The following is a 21,922-nucleotide window of genomic DNA, read 5'->3' on the forward strand; positions in this document are numbered from 1 at the left end:
AAAGCTTAGTCATGCAAAACAGACATGGATATGGTCTGTTACATTTGGATGTGGTCTTATCATTCATTTTTTTACGGGGAAATTTAAGCATTGCCGATTACTTGTCACTTGAGGACAGCAGAATATCCTTGAAACTGCCTAGGCCAGCAAATACTTGATCACCTTGCCAAGCCAAGAGCTATGGCCTTTAAGAGCTAGGTGCTTTACAGTGTAGACTCGTTTATAAAATCCTAAGGGAGATGAGAAAGATTATGAGAGTCTGAACCTATGATTTCATGTAAGGAACTACTCATTTAGGAATTTTCAGAACATTTGATATGAAACCAATAATAAACCAGATTATTCCAAGAGCATTTAAGGGTGAACCTGGAAGGATATCAGTATAAGTAGATTAAATGAATCTATCAATATTTTACAGTGAGCTCTTCTTTTTCAATGACAGTAAAGCCACCACATTGGAAATCTAACATCAGTTAATATTATGCTTCATTTAGGAAGTAGAAATTGAACTGAGAGGGAAGCTAGTTGATGGTCATGCTGTAGGAGACATAATTTGGGGGATTTTAAGGAATGCATTCTCAAGATATACGAAAGAGGGACAGATAAGTGCTCTGAAAAAAATAATAGATGGTACTATTACTGAAAAAAAGGTGATCAAGAATTAATTAACAATTATTGATCAGTTATTAACTACTGACCCCCTAACATTTTTTATTCCCTACAAAATCTTTTGAGAGTTATTTATACATTTTATGGATGACATCTTTGATAAGATATAAAAAAGAAACAGGTTCTTGGAAACGTCTATACAGCAGACCAATTATATAGTCAAAATTGAAAGTTGTAGAGCATACGATATCCCACCGTAGTGTTTAAAAATGTATTATTACAAAAGTAATCAAGATTTTGTAAACTTGAATTAATGCTATTTTCAAGACTATTGTCTAACAAGATACCTGCTATACATCTATTATGATCTTAGAAGATGTCTGGAAAGATATAGCAGCAGAGATACCTTTGATCATTAATGTAAAGCAAAACAAAGCATACCATATGTAAATGAATGTTCGCCTAAGGTGTTTATTTTGTGTATTAGAATATGACCTGGGCAGATTCAAAATGAGAGGATTTTTCTATAGATAGATTGTACGGTCCTCCAAATTTATGTATGATGTTGATTACATCAAGTTGCAGAACATTTAAAAAACTTCCAAAATGAAAACCATATCACTTTTAAAATTTGGGCCTATTTTTCATAAAGGAGAAACTAAGTAGATGAAGAATACTTATTATCCAGACCTCAAAAGGCATTCAGTTCAGGTCATAGAGTTGGTTTATAGTATATGTATTTTGAGCTTACACTACACATGAACAGTGAGTTGCTCCAGAGTTGAAGAGAAGGAAACTAGTAGGCTGAATTGCCTTTAGGAAATTCCTTTTTGCTTTCAGTGACCTCAGTCTTCTTCCTGAAACAGAAGTTTTCTTCTAGTAACACTATATGATTAGAAGCATGGAATGAATGCTGTAGTCTCTTAATAGTTAAAGTTGTTGGTCACCCAGTGGACAGCGGAGAGATGTGTGGTAGACATAAATAGACTGTTAGATATTACTTTTTTTTTTTTTTTGCATTTTGGAGGGCAATTGGGGTTAAGTGACTTGCCCAAGGTCACACGGCTAGTTTTTGTGTTAAGTATCTGAGGCCCAATCCAAACCCAGGTCCTCCTGACTCCAGGGCCGGTGCTCTATTCGCTGCACCACCTAGCCGCCCTGACTATTAGATATTACTGTCTTCTCTTACTCAGGCCAACTATTCCCAATTCTTCCAGCTCAGACACATAAGGGAATAGTTTCAAGTTCTTGCACCCATTGATTCCCCTTCGCTTTGCTTCCTAAAAAAACCTCTAGTTTATTTTTATTTAGTTTATTGCAACCAATGCAAATTTGCTTTCAGGTTTTAGGCTATCATATCACTATTTCCTCAGGAAGCCTGCATTGCAATTCACTGCAATTCCCAGAGCCAGTTTCCAAGTTTTGTTAATCACATGTACTTATGTAGTTTATTTTTTTCATTGTCATCGTAGTAGTAGTAGCAGTAGCAGTAGTCGCAGTAGCTGCAGTAGTCGCAGTAGCAGCAGCTTAACAACATCTATTAGATATAACTACTATATTACGTGCCAGGCATCATGCTAAATGCTTTACAAATATGATTGCATTTATTCGTCTCACTACTGGGAAGTAGGCGCTATTATTATTCCATTTTACAGTAGAAGAAACTGAGGCAAGCAGATCAGGTGACTTGCCCAAAGTCATACAACTAGTAAAATGACTGGATTCGGGTTCAGACCTTCCTGACTCCAAGCACAGAGTTCTATTCTCTGTGCCACCTACACCTCCTTTAGTGTAGGACTTTACATTTAATCCTGTCGTTTCATCTTAATAGATTCATTACATTATTCCAACCCCTCAAAATCTTTTTTTAATCCTGACCTGATTGTCTTGTCTAACATCTTATTCTTTCCAACTTTGTATAAGCTATAGATTTGATGATAATACCATCCATAAACATCATTAATAAATATATTGAATTTAGAGGTTTCTCTCCATGTGGACATTAATGTGTTTTCATAGTTGCCCAATTTGGGGGTTTAGTTATTCAACCTTATTCACATTTATTTATGTCCCCATCATTTATATCCCCATTGTCTATCACATAGTCCACATCTCTACATATCTATTTGTATCTTCATCTCTATTGTAGTATTCTACTAGGTGAGTCTTTTGCTGTTGAGGGTTGCTGGGAACCCCAAAATTCAAGGTTTAAAGACACGGGTCTTGCCTTGAAAGAATTAAATTCAAGCTTTCTTTCAGTCAGAGATAGGGTTTATTAAAACACTAGTTGAGGGGGTGAGATTTTAAGAATTCCTGATATTGGCCAGATTTTAAGAATCTGAGCACTTTAATGGAGGCAAGATGGACCTTTTATACAGGACTGTGGGAAGATTTGGATGTGATCTAAGAATGGCCAAATAGTGTGGAGTGACTGGGAGGTAACAGAAGGGGTCTAGATGGAATTAAGGAGTGGTGGTCCAGGACGGGGCCAAGATGCAGACAATTGAGGGCTACAGTGGAAGGGCAGTTGAAAGGATGACTAAATGGGGAGGGCCAGGGACCTGGGCCACATGGGAAAGCCCAGGGCCTTTTAGGGGTCCATCCATCAAGTCTACCTTTTCTCAAGTCTGTCCTCATGCCAATACATTCAGCCACCAAATGGATTTTCCTAAAACTCTTTTCCTAAAAATGCAGTTCCGCCAAACAAACCCAATCAGTAAACTTATTGGTTCCCTGTTGCCTCCAGGATCAGATCTGGAGTTCAAAATGCAAAACTCTGCATGTCCTATTGCTTTTCTACCCCAGCCCTTCCCAATCATCCTACATCTTAACTCACCTATTTATTCAGTTATACTGGTCTCCTCAAAACACAGCTCCTGGCTCCAGGCATCTTCTCTGACTGTCTCCTTATCTCTGCCTTCTGGCTTCCCTGGCTACTACTTTGAAGTCCCAACTAAAATTCCACCTTTTTTTTTTCTTTTTGGAGGGAGAGGGCAGGGCAATTGGGATTAAGTGACTTGCTCAAGGTCACAGGGCTAGTAAATGTTAAGTGTCTGAGGGAAGATTTGAACTCAAGTCCTCCTGACTCCAGGAAGTCCTCCTGACTCCAGGGCCAGTACTCTATTCACTGACCCACCTAGCTGCCCCTAAAATCCCACCTTCTGTAGGAAATCTTTCCCAACCTCTCTTAATTCTAGCACCTTCCCTTTGTTTAGTATTTCCCATTTTTCCTGTATATAGCTTGTTTGAACATATTTGTTTGTTGTTTCCTCCATTGGATTGTAGGCTCCTTGAAGGCTTGAAGTGCCGCCTTTTACCTCCTTTTTTGTTTTTTAAACCCCCAGTTCTTAGCATAGAACTTCATAGTAGGTGCTTAATAAATACTTATTCATTGAAATGGAAAAAAAGTTAAGTCTGTCAGGACTAGGTCTTGATGAAGTCTATTAGTGTCTGTGCCTAGGAAAGAAGACTTTAATCTTGCGCAGTGTAGGAAGTCTACTTTTTGTAGCCTATACCTCCCTAATATGTAAGTTACAATGGAAACAACACTTGTTTTACCATTGAACCCAGAGAGATGTTAAGTGGCTCACCCAATGGCAAGCTCTATTGCAAACCAAATCTTCTGATTCCTGATCAGTGCTCTTTTCCATAGCACTCTGCAACATGTCTCTAAAACCAGCCAACTTCTTTCACCATAACTCACTTTCTTTATCTGTTAAAGAGGGAATGGAATGTACCTGTTGGGGGGAGAGTAAGAAAGGGTCAGTATTGGGCAGTGGTGTCAAACTCAAATAGAAATAGAGTCCTGTAGGCTGCATATTTACCCAGAGAACCACAAATGTACATTATATTATATTGTATTATTTATTTTCTTACACACATTTAAATCTGATTTAGGTCACTTTAAGTCTCTGCAGAGTATGAAATCTTTGGTATAGAGTAATGGTAAAGTGCTCGGTTTGGAATCTGAAGTCCTAGACTCAAATCCTGGCCCAGGAAATACCTATACACACGTTATTTGGAGTGACACTAATATTTGAGTGAATGTGACAACAATGCAATATTCACAATGCCTACGGTGACTATAAATATGCTGGTATAGCTGTGAATCACAAAATATAACAGGCTCTCCACATGGGGGACAGGGCCAAAGAGTTTATTCAGATAGCAGAAAGCTGAGTCCCAAAACCAAAAAGTCAAAGTCATTATAGTAGCCACTAAGTTGGTACACATAGGTAATGCGCTGAACACCCACATTTCCAAGCCTTTAAAACAAAACAGACTCCCTCAGGCAAAAATCCTTCTCTCCTTATTCAAGACTGCTGCTTAGCCTCCATGCTGCTTGCTCCCAGCAGTTTCCATTCCCAGAAGTTGTTTGTGCCACAGCTGCTGCTTGTACCTGTACTGCCACTCATCAGCTTCCAGTGGCCACACTGGCTCTAGCCCTACCCCACCCCCTCCTGCCATGTCAGCAAGTTCACCCCCCTGGGGGGCTCACAAGTTCCGGGTCCCAATACTTGACACAATTATGAGCTTGAAATCAAGTGCCAAGCACCCGCTAGCCTGCCAACACAAGGGGCATGGAAGATCTTCAAATCCCATTACAGTGAATCAGAAAAAGCTACATATAGAAAGTTTTGTTATATTTGAGCATGAATTCTGAGAGGTATAGGTGAAGAGAGGAGAGTGCAAGGTGAAGTATCATGTAGATACACGAGTAGAGAATGTGAGGAATCAAGAATGACTCTGAGATGGAGAACCTGGGTGACTAGAAAGATGATGGTGGTGTTCTCTTTAGAAACAGGCAAGTTTTATTGAGGGATGGTGGTGGTGAAGATAATGAAGTCACTTTTGGACAGATTATTTGAGATGCCTATCCCTTAGCCAATTCAAAATGAGCAGGTTAGCATTGCAGGACTGGAGCTCAGGAGAGAGACCAGGATGGATATGTAGATTTGGGAATCATCTGCTTATGTATGATGATTAAACTTAGAATTTATGATTGTGATAATACTTCTATAGTTGAGCAGCATTTTCAGTTTAGTCCCTGAAAACCTACTTGACCAGAACCGAAGCACCATTTGTATATAGCCTCTGTTACTACCAGGAAATGCATTTTTCCAAACAAAGGAGTATATGAATTAGAGACTTAATACAGGTATATATATAAACTGATGAAAGTAAGCCAGAATCTTTACTGACCTCTAAACTTGATATTTTATTAGCTTTGTGACCCAGGGTCACTTCACTTCTCAGAGTATCAAGCCTTCTCATTTGTAAAATGAGCATAATACTTGCATAACCTATCCCATTGGGTGTTTATTTTTAATTAGATCATGGATTTAGAACTATCACTGTTCTTTGAGGACCAAATGAGGTTGTGTGAAGTGTTTTGCAAATGTTAAGATGCCTTCTAAATGTCTATTATTCAATCAACCAAAGAAGGAAGAAAAGAAATAAGCATTTATGTTCTAGGCACTGTACCAGGTGCTCAAGATACAGAGATAGAAATGAAGTCCCTGACTTTTTGGGGGGAGACACTCTGTACATAAACAGTACACACAAAGTGTATTCAATAATGTATTAAATATATTACAGAATATAAAATAAATTAAAGGTAAATTTTTGGAAGGAGAACCTAGAAGCTTGGCGGGGGCTGATCAAGAAAATTTTCATGTAGAAGGTGGGAAACCTTTCTGAAAGTGTATATAAGGAGGATTTTGTTATCCTTTTTAGAGTTCAGTTTCATAGGATCCATGGCCATGGCAATGTCTAGTTTCCAGGTGTAAGATAATAACTCCCAGAATAGCCCCAAGGATCGTAGGTGGTAATTCCGAGAATCACAGACATTCCTATTTCCACTGCACTATGAGATATGGGGGTGACATAATTGATATTTACTATACTTGCATAGAATGATGATATTGCTAAAGTTAACTTGTGAGCTTAATGTTGGCAAAATGCCTTCTTTGTGTGTTGCCCTTTAAAGCAAGTGGGCATTGGTCAGTGAGTGGGGAATCCACAGGGGAAACCATGGGGAGTCTGTGTGTGCCTTGACTGGCTCCCATCAAAGCTTGAGGGGATTTAGGAGAGTGTGCAAGCTATGCCTGTCTCAGTTGACCCCATTGATATGTAGGGGTAGTTGCCCCCCTTCTTGCCAGCCCCTGCCAGATTGGTGATTTGGGAATGCTGTGGGAGCTGGTACTTCCATTATCAGACTAGAAGAAAACTGATTATTAACCCCTCCAAAGGTGTCTGCCTGTCTGACCAGATCAAGAGTGAACCTGTTAGAGGCTGGAGGTTGCAAAAACTCCATTGTCTCCTGGGTGTTATCTGTGAAACAGAAGGAAGTCTCTGTAGCTCTCACCTAAGAAGAGAAATAAGGTGGGAGTGCATTCCAGACATTTGAGATAGTCAATGCAACAGCATAGATGACTGGAGATAGAGTTGAATGTTGTGTACAAAGAAACAGCAAGCAGGTCAGTTTGGCTGGCTCTTAGAGTATGGGGAAAGAAAATAATAATGATGTCTGGAAAGATAGGTTGGGGCCAGGTTGTGAATGACTTCAAAAGCTACATATAGCTTATATTTTATCTTAGAAATCGTAAAGGAGTCATTGGAATTGAGTAGAGGAGATACATAGTCATATGCATGTAGTGCATATAGTCAGACCTTCACTTCAGAAAAGACCACTTTGGCCTCTGTATGGAAGAAGGATTGAAGAGGGAAAGCAAGAGACAAGGAGACCAAATTAGGTCATTAAATATTACATAGAAGAGGTAAAGTGCGAGATGATGAGGACCTGAAATAGGGTGGTAGCTATGTAAGAAGAGAGAAGAGGAATGAATATAAGAATTGTAATGGAGCTAGAAACAAAATTTGGTAAGTGACATATGTGGAGTGAGGAAATGTGAGACAGTTAAAATGTCAAAATTGTGAAGCTGAGTGATCAAAAGATAGGAAAATTTGGAAAGGATTATGGTTGAGGAAAGAGGGATGAGTTTGGTTTTATATAGTTGAATTTGAGATGCCTATAGAACATCCACTCTGAAGTGTCCAATAGGCGATTGAAGTAATGCAGAACCGAAATTTAGGAAAGGCTATGGCTGATAAAATCCTGTGGGAACAAATGAATCGACAAATGAAAGTGTAGAGAGGATGGCACATAGCAATTTTGGAGTAACCCTGTTTGCCTCAGTTTCTGCATCTGTAAAATGAGCTGGAGAAGAAAATGGCAAACCACTCCAGTCTCTTCTGCCAATAAAATCCCAAATGGAGCCACAAAGAGTCAGATACCACTGAAATGACCGAAGAGCAACAGATTTTCTTGATAAATTTTTCTAAAGATTTGTTTGGACAGTGTAATAACAATTCCTAGCAGAGGGTTCTGCACACACGTTGTTGTTGTTGTTCATCGTTCATTCTTGAAGAGAACCAGTGATATCATGAGGATGATGTCTTGACTTGCAAGTGAATCTGATTTAAGTGAGACAGAGCTGAGCAAAAGTCCTCAGTCTCATTCTCACTGCATAGTCATTGGAGGCCAGTGGTAAGACCTAAGTCAAGATGACTGGAAGTGTCTCAGACACAAGTATTTAAATCTTTGTTGAGAAGCCAAAAACTGTAATTGTAATGACTGATCTTGGTTGGTCCCACAGAAGAGATGAGGAAATGCACCGCTCTCCTTTCAGTAGAAAAATTGGGGATAGAGGGAGGAAGTAAGAGTTTCAGTGTTGCAATATGTAGTTAGAAATGTTCAATGTGTCTATTGATTTTGCTGCTTATTCTTGTTATCTCATTTGGTGGTGGTGATGGTAAATTACTTTTAATGTAAAAACAAAAGCATCAATGGAATTTTTAAGTGAGTTGATTTTAATTGCATCTAAGTTTAGAAAGATTCAAATGTAAAGCTATGATTTCAAATAGTTAAATTATTGAATGACTTAATATTTCTTAAAAATAATCAAATGGAATTTATCCACCTTTTATGACTTCATGTAGGACATTTGTTTAGCTATAATGTAAATTTAATTAAACTAGTTGGGAAACATAAAAAGAAACTTAAGGTTTGTGTCATAGGAATCAATACAGAAAATTAACAGTTTATGACCTCTAGTGGGCAGAAAATGAACTAATTAGTTAAGAAACTCCCAACTCAATGAAAAAGTATTTGAGGGCAAACTTACCTGGAAAATTATTTATTTAAAAATTTTTTTCCCTTAAACATTTTTTCCCTTTTCTTTGTTTTCATGCTACCTTCATATTTTCCCCCATTCATAAATCCATCTCATAACCAAAGACTAAAAACAGGGGGAAAAAATAGGTCAACAAAATTAACCAATGTATCAATGAGGCCTTTACTATAACAGTGTTCCACATCCTTTGTTGTTATTTTTTGTTGAGTCATTTAATCATCTCTGACTCTTCTTCACTCTGTTAAGGGTTTTCTTGGCAAAGGTGGTTTGGGCCATTTCCTTCTCTAGCTCATTTTACAGATGTAGACCTGAGGCAAATAGGGTTGGTTGCCCAGGGTCCTACAGCTAATAAGTGTCTGAGACTGGATTTGAACTCCAGAAGGTGTCCAGGCGTGGCTCGCTCTCTATCTCTATCTCTCTTGTTCTCTCTCCCTCCCTCCCTCCTGTGCTGCTTCTTGCACATGTTACTATTACTTTTTGTTTTTATATCACCTCTGTTTAGATAAATATTGACAATCTTTAGCAACAGAATTTGGGATCTGGTAGGGGACTATATAGATTTAAAAATGAATAACTGGATAGATATAAGTTTAAATATTGTGGGAATTTGATGATGCCCCATGTTCCTGTGTGGATTCAGTGTGAGAGGTGGAAATTATTCTGAGAGTTTCAGTAGACAGCAATAGCTTGCTAATTGCTACTAATTAGTACATTAACAATGATAAAAGAAGGATGGGAACAATAAATTTAAAAACTGTGCTTCTTTAAAGTGCCCAGCTGGTGAAATGAAGCATTTTTTATGGCAGTTAAGGGGCAGCTTAGAAAGGATTGTTTGCACTTGTAATAGTAGTTGACATTTGTATGGAGCATTGTAAACCTTAAAGTGTTTTATCAGTGAGATTTTTACAAGTAAGGTAACCTATGACTCTGTTTCCTAATGTGTTTAATATCTATCCTCTTTATGTCATAGTGTTATGGGAATAAGATACAGTACCAATATCTAAGCAGTATCTTTCCTTCCTTGAAGATCTCAATAGGAATGCATTTAAATTCAGAGTTTGGAAGATGTGGCAGTGTTTTTGCTGTCTGTGCTGAATTTTTTCTTGGTGTGTCATGAAGGTGGAAGCACCTATATTTTTCAACTGCATTGTGGAATTGCATTCATATATCCCCTTTATGGATTATGTAGAACTATTTGAATTGATATCTTTTTTCTTGGCCTGTAGATTTTAGCTTTTGTTTACCCCTGATTTCATTTGTTTTAATTTTAGCTACTTATTCCCTTAGTTTGTGTAAATGTCCCACTTTTGGGGGGTTTTTATGTATATTATTTTGTTGATAAAGTTTTATTTTTTTCTGCAGAAATCTTCATGATCTTACTGTTATTCTTATTGAACCAAATCTGACATAGAAAATATGTAGAATGTTGATGACAGTTTGAAGATATTACCTCAAATTTAATATTAGTTCCTTATGTTTATTACAGATAAAGTCCCCCTTCCCATTAATTTTCCTTATTCCTTATTTTATTTATATGGATAAAATGCTACAATATAACACTTTAATTGCTTCAGCAATAGGAGTTTAAAATTTTCAGGTGGTTGCTCTCTTATTTCTGTTATTTACATTGCACATTAATCTTATTTGTGATTACTAGAATTAGCCCAAAGTTAGTTTTCCCACTTATTTTTTTTCTTTCCTGTTGGCCTCAAGTTGGAAAAGAGGAGGGAAGACCTTTTTCAGAAGATAAATCAAAGCACATTATTAACCATTAGTCATCATCTCAAACAATATATGATTAGTAAAAACCCTTTGGGTTATTTTTCTTTGAATGCCACGATATCTTTATGGAACTTAATAAGATGGCTTATTCATTGGAAAGATCTGACCTACCAGATGAGATGATCAATTGGACTTGGTTTTGGTGAAATAGGAAAAATTTTTGGTACTTAGCCCTGGAAAATATCAATAGTTTAGAAAAGGTGAGTGAGTAATGATGTTCCTCTTTAGTTTGTTCTTCTCTAAATAATTTTTTAAAACTCTACTTATTTCTAAATGATGTCTTCAAATTCCAAAGTCAAAATATTAAGATTATTTTTTTCTGTGTTTTCTCTTTAAAGCATTTCTTGGTAGAAAAATTATAGAGACTATCTTCCTCATTTTACAGATGAGGAAATTGAAGCCAGAGTGGTAGAGTGATTTTCCCTCTTGTGATATGGAGGCAGGATTGGAACCCAGGTCTTCTCAAAGTCTAAATACTTCTAGGACTCCAAATTTGTGCTCTTCACACTGTATCACACTGCATTGTCCTTTATGCCTTTTGACACATCTTGGATGATTTATATTATTTTACTAAACAAAATTTTAACACTTAAGAGTTTTCATTTTCCCTTAATAGTTTAAATCAGGCTAGTGATCTTTTATTTATTTATTTTTAAAACTTGAACTGAACTCTAGGTAGGCGAAGAGTCTCAGTATTTAGAAAACTAGCATTTTATGAAATAGTTTCAATTACAGTAGGAAATTCTAAGCAAATATTGGGGGGTGTTCAGAGAACAAGGTTTCAATTACAGTAGGAAATTCTAAGCAAATATTGGGGGGTGTTCAGAGAACAAGGAAGTAGTGAAGTTCTTTACGCTTCATTAGTGAGTAAGGGGGGGACAGGACCCTTAATCCCATTTTATCCTTTTTTAGGGGTGAGTGGTGGGAAAGAGTGATTTTGGTGTCTTTTTGAATCAGAAGCTATGGTTGGAAATTAGAAAAATGCATTTTTCACTGTTATACAAGGAAAATTTCCTAATAGATAAATACAGAAATGAAATAGACAACTTTTTAAGCGCAGACTTAAAGATACTTCATTGGGGCTATTTAACAGGGGGGAATTCTTGCCATTTGTAGATTGTACTAGATGGCCCTGAAGTCTCTTTCAGCTTTGAGATTTTGTGATTCTGTAAAGTTATCGAATTCAGAATGATGACCGGAAATATTAATGAGGTTATGAAATAACTTTTACAAAGATTTATGGTATCTTTTGTTAGGTACTATAAAAAACTAAGTTTTATAAACTGATCAGGTTCCAGTATGCTTTATTTAGATAATATTTTAAACTTACTAGTAAATACTATTTTTATTTTTCTAGGCTCGAATAGCATTTTTACAAGGAGAAAGGAAAGGTCAAGAAAACTTGAAGAAAGACTTAGTAAGAAGAATAAAAATGTTAGAATATGCATTAAAACAAGAAAGGTATGTATGTTTCATACATATAACTGAAATATGAATGATTTTGTTTTTCTTTACTCGAATTCAGTGTTCATAAAAGTACTTTGAAAAGTATAAATTGAAATACAGATGTAAAAGGAGTATTCTTATAGATGATTAGGAGAAATAAATCATATTTAAATTGTTTAAATAGATATAAAAATTAATTTAGGGTTTCAGATTTTTACCTTTTTTTTTTTTTTTTAAGAAATACCCACACATCTAGTACTATATAAGCATAGCCCACCCAGCATCATGAATTGGTTCTGATAAATCATGGTATTAAGTGAAGTGATAATATATGGGGATATTATTTGTTAGTCCCACTGGGAAATTATTTGAAAATGGACAGTCATCTGAATAGTATTGTAATATAGTTTTATAGATATGTTCTGCATTATGCAAGTGCTTTAAAAATACCAGGCTTTTAGCCATCTATTCCAGTCCTTATATAAAGATACTCTCAACATTGTACTCCACAAGTGGGCATTCAGCCTTTGCTTGAAGACCTCCAGTGAAGGGAAACTTAATGTATCTTGAGACAGCCCATTCTACTTTTAGGTAACTCTTAATGATAAAGAAATTTTTTTAATGATACCAAGCTTAGATTTTTATCTTTGCTACCTCCACCCATACACGTTACTCTTAGTTCTTCCTTCTTGGGCCATCAGAAGAAGTCAAATCCCTTTTTCACATGAAAGCCTTTTAACAGCTGTCATCTTCCTTCTCTTGTTGACAGTAGTATCTCAAATTTCTTCAACTAGTCCTCATATGACATTATAGATCCTCCACCATTCTGGTTGTTCTCCTTGGCACTCTCCAACTGATCATTAGCTTTCTTAAGCTGGCCTTTGATTCTGTGCCTCTCTCAATGCATGCCAAGCTTTTGTTTACTTTTTTTGGGTCCTGTATCCCATACTATACCATTTGCTGTTGCTCCAGGACACAGACACAGACACACCCGTACCCACCTGCACGCACACCCCCACACCCCCCCCCACAGATTTAAATTCTATCTCAGACAGTAAGTAACTTGTTTAATCCTAGGCAAGTTACCTAGGCCTTTCAGCCTTGGTGTCCTTGTTTTGTAAAATGAAAGGTCTGCATTCTTTGGCCTCTAAAATTCCTCCCAGCTCTAAATCTAAAATCCTATGATGTTTTTGGTTTAATTTTTGATGTAGTCAAATGATCTAGCTTGTTAAGATCTCTTTAAATCTTGAATGTCTTCTTTTGTGTCCTCAATCCCTCCTAGTCCTTTCCGCTACAAATTTGATAAAGATTCTTAAGTCTTTGATAAAATTGTTAAACTTTACTGGGCCAAGTACCACTCAGTGGCACTTCCAATTGGAGACTTCTTAACTTGACATTGGACTTATAATGATAAATCTTTTTTGCCCAATCATTGATGAATTCTTCTAATTTTCATGTTGTGTAGCACATATCTTTCTGTTTTTCCATGATACTACTGTGATATATTTTATCAAACGCACTTGACTGAAATCTTAGTAACTTTGTCTGTAACATTTCTCTGTGCTACCAGTTTAGCAATTTTGTCTCAAAAAAGTAAATAATCTGCCGCAGAAGATTTCAACCTTTTTTAATGTCATGGAACTCTTTGAGCTCCTCAGAAAAATGTTTAAAATGCATAAAATAAAACAATTAGTATCTCAAAGAAAATCATTGAAACTTACTGAAATAAAGCTGCATTTTTCCCCCTTTAAAATTTACAGACACCCTGAAATTTATCCAAGGACTCTAGATTATAAACCCCTGTTGTAGTCTGATAATTCTTTTAGATTCTTTTTAATTTTTTCCCAATCACATGTGAAAAGTATTTCTTAACATTTTTTCCCCCAAATTTTATTTTAGACTTCAACAAATAGAAAACAGAGAAAAGAAACAAAAACATAACATAAACTTAAATATTGGAACTTAAATACAAAGTTAGAAAGAAAATGTGTGCATAGCAGAACATAAGTGAGGATTCAAAATATGTAACAATAAATTTTCATTTCAAGAAAGCCTATATGATAAATAATACTCATGTTGAGAATTGTCCATCTTTTCTTTGCTTCCTTGTGAGTTTTCTTTTATTAACATTTTGTTTAACATTTTTTAAAAATAATTTTGAGTTCCAAATTCTCTCCTTCACCTTTCTCTCCTTTCCTTGAGAAGGCAAGCTATTTTGTATAGATTATATATGTTCAGTCATGTAATGTAAATGTGAAACATTTCTATGTTAGCCATGTTGCAAAAGAAAACAGCTAAAAAACCCTCAAGAAAAATAAAGTGAAAAATTTATGCTTCATTATGAGTTGAGACTCCATAAATTGTCTCTCTGAATGTGGATAGCATTTTCCATCTTGAGTCCTTAAGAATTGTCTTGGAAGGGGCAGCTAGGTGGCACAGTGAATAGAGCACCGGCCCTGGAGTCAGGAGCCCCTCAGTTCAAATGTGGCCTCAGACACGGAACACCAAAACTAGCCGTGTGACCTTGGGCAAGTCACTTAACTCCAATTGCCCTCCAAAAAGTTAAAAAAATTTGTCTTGGATTATTGTGTTGACAAGAGTAGCTAGCTAAGTCTTTCACAGTTGATCATCTTTACTGCATCCTTGTTACTGTACACAAGATTCTCTTGGTTTTGCTCACTTCATTTTTCATTAGTTCATGTAAGTCTAGTTTTTCTGAAACCAGCAGCATGATAATCTTGATGAGATTGAGCTGGTTTATTGTGATCTTGGTTTATTTTTTAGAATATCATTAACTCCTGACATGTATACTAGATGCTTAATAAATGTTTATTGACCAATTGACATCTCTTTAATATTTCAAGGAAATGAAGTCAAACTTACTTGGCTTTTAGTTTGCATATTCCATTCCTCTCTCCTTTTGGGGGAAAAAAATGATACTTTGTGCTTCATTAGTTCTGTGGCCCCTTACCTATTATTCACAGTTTTTCAGATTATCACTGATTACCTAAGGGTGTAGTTCATCTAGGCCACCTAACTTGAATATAACAAAGGCAGCTTTCTTGAAACATTTCCCTCCTTATCTTGGTTATCAACTCCCTTTTTTGGGGGGGGGGGGGGGGGTTTTTTTTTCAATAAAATATTCCTGACTGGGAATACAGCTGCAAAATAAGAAATGAGCAGCTGTCCTTCAATATAGTTAGAGGACAGTGCATAATAGTAGTTGAGTGTTAAATCTTGTAGAAGTTGTAAAGGGGAGGGAAGAAGAAAGAAATCAGCATTTTTATGGCACCTGCCCTGTGCCAGGCACTGTGCACAGTGCTTTACAAATGTTATCTTGTTTGAACCTCATGAGAGCTCTGCAAGGTGGATGCTTTTACTATCTCCATTTTATAGCTGAAGAAAAAGGAGGCAAACAAAGGTTATGTGACTTAGCCAGAATTACACAGGTAATAATTATTTGAGGCTGGCTTTGAGTTCAAGACTTTGGATGCAGGCCCAACACACTATGCATTGCAGCACCACTTAGCTGGTGATAGATAGAATGGGGATAAAAAGATGAAAACTGTCATAAGTAGTTCAGGATTTTAATTTCGGTTTTTGTCAGAAAAAAAGATTTTATAAATCATTAAAAGGCCAACAAATTAGACACTCAACTTTATAGGCTTTAAGAGATCAGTCATAATAAGATTATAGATAAAATCTAGGACAATGAATTTGGAATAAGATAGCACAGTAGAAAGAATGCTAGACTTGAGTTAAAGGACTTAAGTTCAAATCCCAGTTATCTGTATTACCTTGATGAACAAAATCACTTCAGCTTTCTCTAAAAAATAGGGATTCTCTGTAAAATAGGGGTTATAATAGTTAAACTAATATCACAGAGTTTTTCTTGGGAGAATGCATTGTAAATCTTAAAGGACTATGTAGTTGTGAATAATTATTAATTGAACACCTGTTTATTTGAGGGCATAAAATGTTTTGGTGAATTTTTGTTTTTACTAATTTATTCTTATTTTTCAGGGCAAAATACCATAAATTAAAATATGGCACAGAATTGAACCAAGGTGACTTGAAAATGCCAACTTTTGAATCAGGTAAATACATTTATACATACATACACACGTATGCATATGTTGGTATGTGTTTGTGTATATATAGATACATATATTCATATATGTAAACAGGCATGCATGCATACATATTAATACCCTACCTCCTTGGGTTGCTTTTTATGATGAAAAAAGTGAATTTTTAAAGCTAATATATTTAATACATGTATTTTGCTTTGATATGATTAGTTAAATGTAACAATTGAGTCATTTTTTTTTTTAAGAGATGTGAAACTGAAAAATCAAGTGTGTAAAGCTAATAGATGGCTAATAGATGTCCTGTTATTTATTCCTCCTGTGGATAACCCTAATCCCAAACTATGGAGCAACTTTACATTTTAATCAGAATCTATAGGGAGCTCTGAGTACTTACTGTTTTACCACCCATAATTCTGTTCCATCCCCACACATATTTACAAGTTTACATTGAGAATATTCAATATCTGGAAAGGTTATGGCAAGCTAAATTAACTCTGGGAGGCTGGGAAGATGACTGGATCTGGTCATTTAAAAGATTTAAAGAGACTGTACACATCACTTTAGGCCCAAATTTTACCCTTGCCTATAAGTAACCCACTTACTGACTCAGCAATTCAGCTTAGGAGGAAGTGGTTTAATTTTGGCACCAAATTTCTGGTGTGGTATCAAGATAAATAGAATTACATCTATGTATCACAGAAAGAAGCAGGGTGATATGGCATAGAAAGCAGTAGACTTGAAGTCATTAGGATCAAGTGTCGTCTGTTCTTATTTTGGTAATATTGTATGAATCACTTAACCTCTCTAACACTCAGTTACTGTGTCCCCTTTCCCCCCATTTTTCCTTTTTTTTTCCTTTGAAAGCTCATGCCATCTCATGGGTCAAATTATCATATTTCAATATTTATACCTTAATTCATATTCAGTGTGTAGGCACTGAATATGATTTATTTTATTTTAATCTTTGTATTTTGGTTTGATTTTCTAACGATCAGAATTCTGTATTATATAATTGAGATGATAACTCTGAGTTTTGATTGACTTAGAACCTTGTGGATTCTTTTTTTCCCCTCATTTGTAAAATGAGGAACTTAGACTCAACTGAATGATCTTTATAGTCCCTTAAAGCTTAAATATTTTAACTTCTATAGCAGTAACTTTATGAAGTGCTAAAGAACAAAGCACTTTATATATATTTTATCCTTGTGAAAACTGAAAGAAATAGAGGCAAATGTTATCCTTATTTTACAGTAAGGAAACAGAAAGTTTAAAGTGATTTATATACAACATTACTAATCTAAGTGAAACAACTGATACTTGAACCCAGTGGTTTCAAGTCTATGGCTTTCTATACTATCTATATCACTATCTCATTCTCTTCTATAATATACTAGATATGACTCTTTTTATCTTGGTGTATCTGTCTTCCTTTGATAGATTTTACTTTTACTTCTGTAGTTTTTGGTGTATACCTTATAGCCCAGAAGTAGAGATAACTGAAATGTTAACTAGTATCTGGCTCCACCTACTGGTAAAGATGTGAAATTAAAGCTCAGTTCTGTGAGAAATGTATTCAAGAAAAGGAGTTGGGGCAAGGATCTAAACTTTCATATGTGATTTCTAGAACTATGGAAAATTTAAATAATTCAAAAAGAATGAAGTAACGGTTGATAATAGAAGGGAGAAAAAGGAAAAAGTGTTGCAAAGCAAATGTTTTAGTATTCTAAAGGTAAAAACTGTGCTATCCTGTCAAAAAATTTTCAATTCTTAAGTGCCTTTGAGTAGTTAGATCAATTATGAACTTTGGTAATTAAAGCAAATGTAATAATTATCTAGTCCAACATCCTACTTTTATGGAAGAGGAAACTGAGGCCCAATAAAGAGGACCTATCTTTCCCATAGTTACACTGTATTCCTAGAACTCATTTTCCAATTCCTAGTTCACTGGTCTTCTACATCTTAATCTGAATTATCATTTCTTAGTAGTCCATCTCCAATGTTTTAATAGAGGTAATTGTAAACATGTTTTATTTGCTAGAGTTTGTGATAACCCCTGTATTTTATGCTGTGGATTATTAGTCTTTAGACCCAAAATTAAATTTCAGTTATTTGTAAAATCAGAAGAAAATGTGACTCAGTACCTAAAGTGATTGTTCGTTTTTATTTTTGTTACCTAACAACTAAAAATATTGTGATCATAAAAAGTTTCAATAGAAATACCAGATTCTCAATTAACTCATGAAATTTTCAGATTCAGGAATAATTATTTAACTTGCCTAATAGCTATGTGTTATAGTAGAAGGTAGAAAACCATATATTTTTAGTGTTTATAGAAATTGCTTGTGAGAGTTTTTCTTCTTGGCTTCTAAAAGTTCTGAAAATTAACCTATATCATTAGTTTCAAAAAACTTTGTATAATCAGGCCACATAGTAAATAGGTATAGAATAATACAAAATTCCCCTCCGCTTATTGTTGACTATTAAAGAGCAGTTCCACAGAGCAAAATGCCTTTAGAAACTCTACTCAGCAAATTTGTTAACCTTTTCATTATAAACTAAAAGCAGAGCATAAAACAAATATATGTTCTCCAGAGTTGTTTGTTAGTGTCATGGAAGAGGTATGAATACCAAAAGGATTCCCTGTGAAGCTCTCCAGATGCTCTGGTTTGTGATTTATGACTTGTTGAATGTGTTAAGCCCCAGAACATTGCAAAGCATTTTAGATGTGATCTCTTTTGAGGTTTGTTTGGTTTAATTTTCCACATGGGGAAAACCAATGGGATAAAGAATGCCTCTTGTTCATACTGTAATATTTAATTGTTTGAGCAATCTGTAGGCTTTGTCCATTGTTACGTATATCTGAGAGAAAAATCTCAGGTCAATCAATCAAGAAGTATTTATTAAGCACTTATTTTGTGCCAGACATTGGTAATGAACAATATACTGGAACCGGAGCTGAATAGGAGGAGGAAAGTAGACTGTGCATTACTTTCAGTATGACCCCTAAACATCTCCATTAAAAAAAAACAAAACAAAAAGTAAACCTTATTTTTAGTAGTAGTAATCTATCAGTGATGTGGTTTTCTAGGAATCATTAGATACCTAATCTCTGAAAAATTATTTGTAGGTCACCCAGAGGGGAATTCAGAGAGACATATGGTTGATATGAGTAGATTGCAGTATATTTATAAAATAAAATTATGTAGAAGGAGTGAAAAATGATAATATCAGATATATGACTAGGAATGGAGATGACTCATTCAACATTAGAGCAAGGAATAATCATTGCAAAGCTCATGTTCTCCTAGGCTCTTTGCATTGTCAAGGACCAAAAGGAAGGCCCCTAGAATATTGGGTGCTTTTTCTCCCCTCCTCCCTCAGAGAAATGTCCTGGAGGGTGTGAACCAAAGTCTTAAAGGATGGTTTGTGAGCTATTCAGTTAGAGGGACTCTAATTATCTAATTAGATCTTGTATCCATCAGAGTATCTAAGCTTCAATAAAGCCTACTTGATTCAAAGGAACTAGATTAATTTGTATTTTTAGAACTAGATTATAATATTTTTGTAGACTTTTTTCTTCTAAATATTTATTTTAATTTTACCGTTTTCCCCCTAAGGTTTTGGTTATGCACTACAAAACAGCAACTTTGCAAATATTTTTAGTAGTTTGAGTGACAGCTATTAGTAATGAACTTTTCCTTTTCAGAAGAAACCAAAGACACAGAGGTTCCCACAGTACCTCAGAACAGTCAGCTGACCTGGAAACAAGGCAGACAGCTATTAAGACAGTGAGTAAAGTAATACGCTTAAATGATATCAAGTTAAACTTTATTATATAAATTAGAATCCTGGTATAACAAACCTCATGAAATTTCCAATAAGATTTTATGATAATGAGCACTTAATGAATTCGTTTATTCATTCCCTCCCTAGTAGGCTCTTTAGAGGGAAGAGGTGGTTGTTTGGTTGTTGGGGTATGGCGAAATGGTCTCCTTCATTCCCTGGAGTTTGTAAATTTGTTGTTATTTTCAAATTGAAGAATCGCTTATTCATATATCCTTTTGAAGGATACTTCCTTCAATCTAGCTCCTTAACCTGCAGTTGGTAGATTAGTAGGAAGGGAACACAGTATTGAGAGTAAAGGGTTTTTGCCTAAGCAAGAAGATAGAAAGAGGAATAGTGGGACAAAGAGCAAAAAACTTACTCTTAAGCTTATTCCCTAGCTTGGAGCTGTCCTTTGTTATTTGAATGTGTCACATTTGGAATTGTCCTGCCAGGTATTAACTCCTGATTTGATCCCCAGATAATCATTCCTTAAAGCACTTCATAAAAATTCAATTTAAATACAATTTTTTCAGAGCAATTCTTTGGCTAGAGCAAAGTACATATCTAAATAAATTATTTAATAGATTCTATTGTCATTTTCTTTAAGGGAATGAAGTAACCTAAAAGCTGTTTCAGGTGCACTGAGATTCAATAAAATAAACTTAATTCAGATACGAATAGTTCTTGAAGTGGGACAGGATGGTGTAATACCATTCCACTTTTCTGGAGAACGAGAACCATCCTTTTATAACCAGTTGCTTTTACTGAATATGGGTATAAAATCTCTTAACCTTACTTTTTAACCACTGTGAGCCTCAGTTTCCTTTTCTATAAAATGGGTGTAAGTACCTGTAGTACTTACCTAGTATGGCTATTTTGAGCATCAAATAAGAGCATAATGTAAAGAACTTTGCAAACCTTTAATTGACATGCGACTATAAGCTGCTACTATTAAACCTCTGGTTCTGACTGCCTGTGTAGTGTGTATGACTTCATGCTGTCCCCTGAGGTACAGTCTAATAATTAAGTTGAGGAGGAAGAGGCATAGACTGAGGGAACAAAAAGCGTTCTGAATGATCAGTTTAAATTGAACAACTGAGAATCTATAAGTCTAGCTGTCATGAATCAGGAAGTCTTAGTCCAAGAAAGGCATAAATAGCTAACTATAATAGTTTTACCTTAGGTTCTTTTTATCTTCCATTTACATGTTAGTAGCTATCCGTAAAATAGGACCAGTATTGAAGGTTCATTAAAGAGTAAAACTACAAACTGTGGGCATAGGGGAGAGTTGGAAAGGCATTTTTATCAGTGTAATTCCCTAACATTGGGTTCATTTTATGATCTGCTGTACAGTGTTGTTTCCTGTAACAGTTTTTATCTTAAATTAGGTACTACCTATACTTGAGAAGATAAATCTTTTGTAGATCATATCAGTCACTAAGCGGTTTTTTATTTTTTAAAGTATATTTTATTTAATTTGCTAAATATTTCTTAGTTAAAAGTTTTTGACATTCATTTTTTTAAAATCTGAGTTCTAAATTCCCTTCATCCTGCCCCTACTCCACCCATTTAGAAGTCAAGCAATATGTCGAGTTATACCGAGTTTACTTGTAAAAGTCTTGCAAAACATATTTCCATATTATCCATATTGTAAAAGAAAACACACCCATCAGACACAAAAATAAAGTAAAAAAATGTAGACTTCAGTCTGCGCTCAGAGTTTATCAGTTCCTTTTAGGTGGATAGCATTTATCATTGTGGGTCTATTAGAATAAATTTTCTTGTTATTGTCTTGATCAGAGTACTTGTCTTTTATAATTAATCATCATTACAGTAATGTTGTTGCTGTGTACAATATCTCCCACTTTTCATTTCAGTTTGCATCAGTTCATATCCAGGTTTTTCTGAAACCAACCCCACGGCTGTCATTTCTTATAGCACAGTAGTATTCTATCACAATCATATACCACAACT

General features: G+C 35.4%; 1 protein-coding gene across 4 annotated transcripts in view; it reads left to right on the forward strand.

Moving 5' to 3' along the window:
• Positions 1–21,922, forward strand: part of STRN3 (striatin 3) — a 104,784-nt gene that overhangs the window by 35,974 nt on the left and 46,888 nt on the right. For 3 of the 4 annotated variants that reach the window (XM_069105995.1, XM_069105997.1, XM_069105998.1), the window contains exons 2-4: positions 11,944–12,047; positions 16,056–16,129; positions 19,830–19,911. In XM_069105995.1, the coding sequence (XP_068962096.1) occupies positions 11,944–12,047; positions 16,056–16,129; positions 19,830–19,911 (260 nt within the window). The remainder of the gene's footprint in view (positions 1–11,943; positions 12,048–16,055; positions 16,130–19,829; positions 19,912–21,922) is intronic. The other variant, XM_069105996.1, reaches the window with a different exon arrangement.

This window comes from Petaurus breviceps, unplaced genomic scaffold, assembly GCF_028583685.1.
Source record: "Petaurus breviceps papuanus isolate PSGF00001 unplaced genomic scaffold, PetGlider_PUasm1.0 77, whole genome shotgun sequence".
NCBI lineage: Eukaryota > Metazoa > Chordata > Mammalia > Diprotodontia > Petauridae > Petaurus > Petaurus breviceps.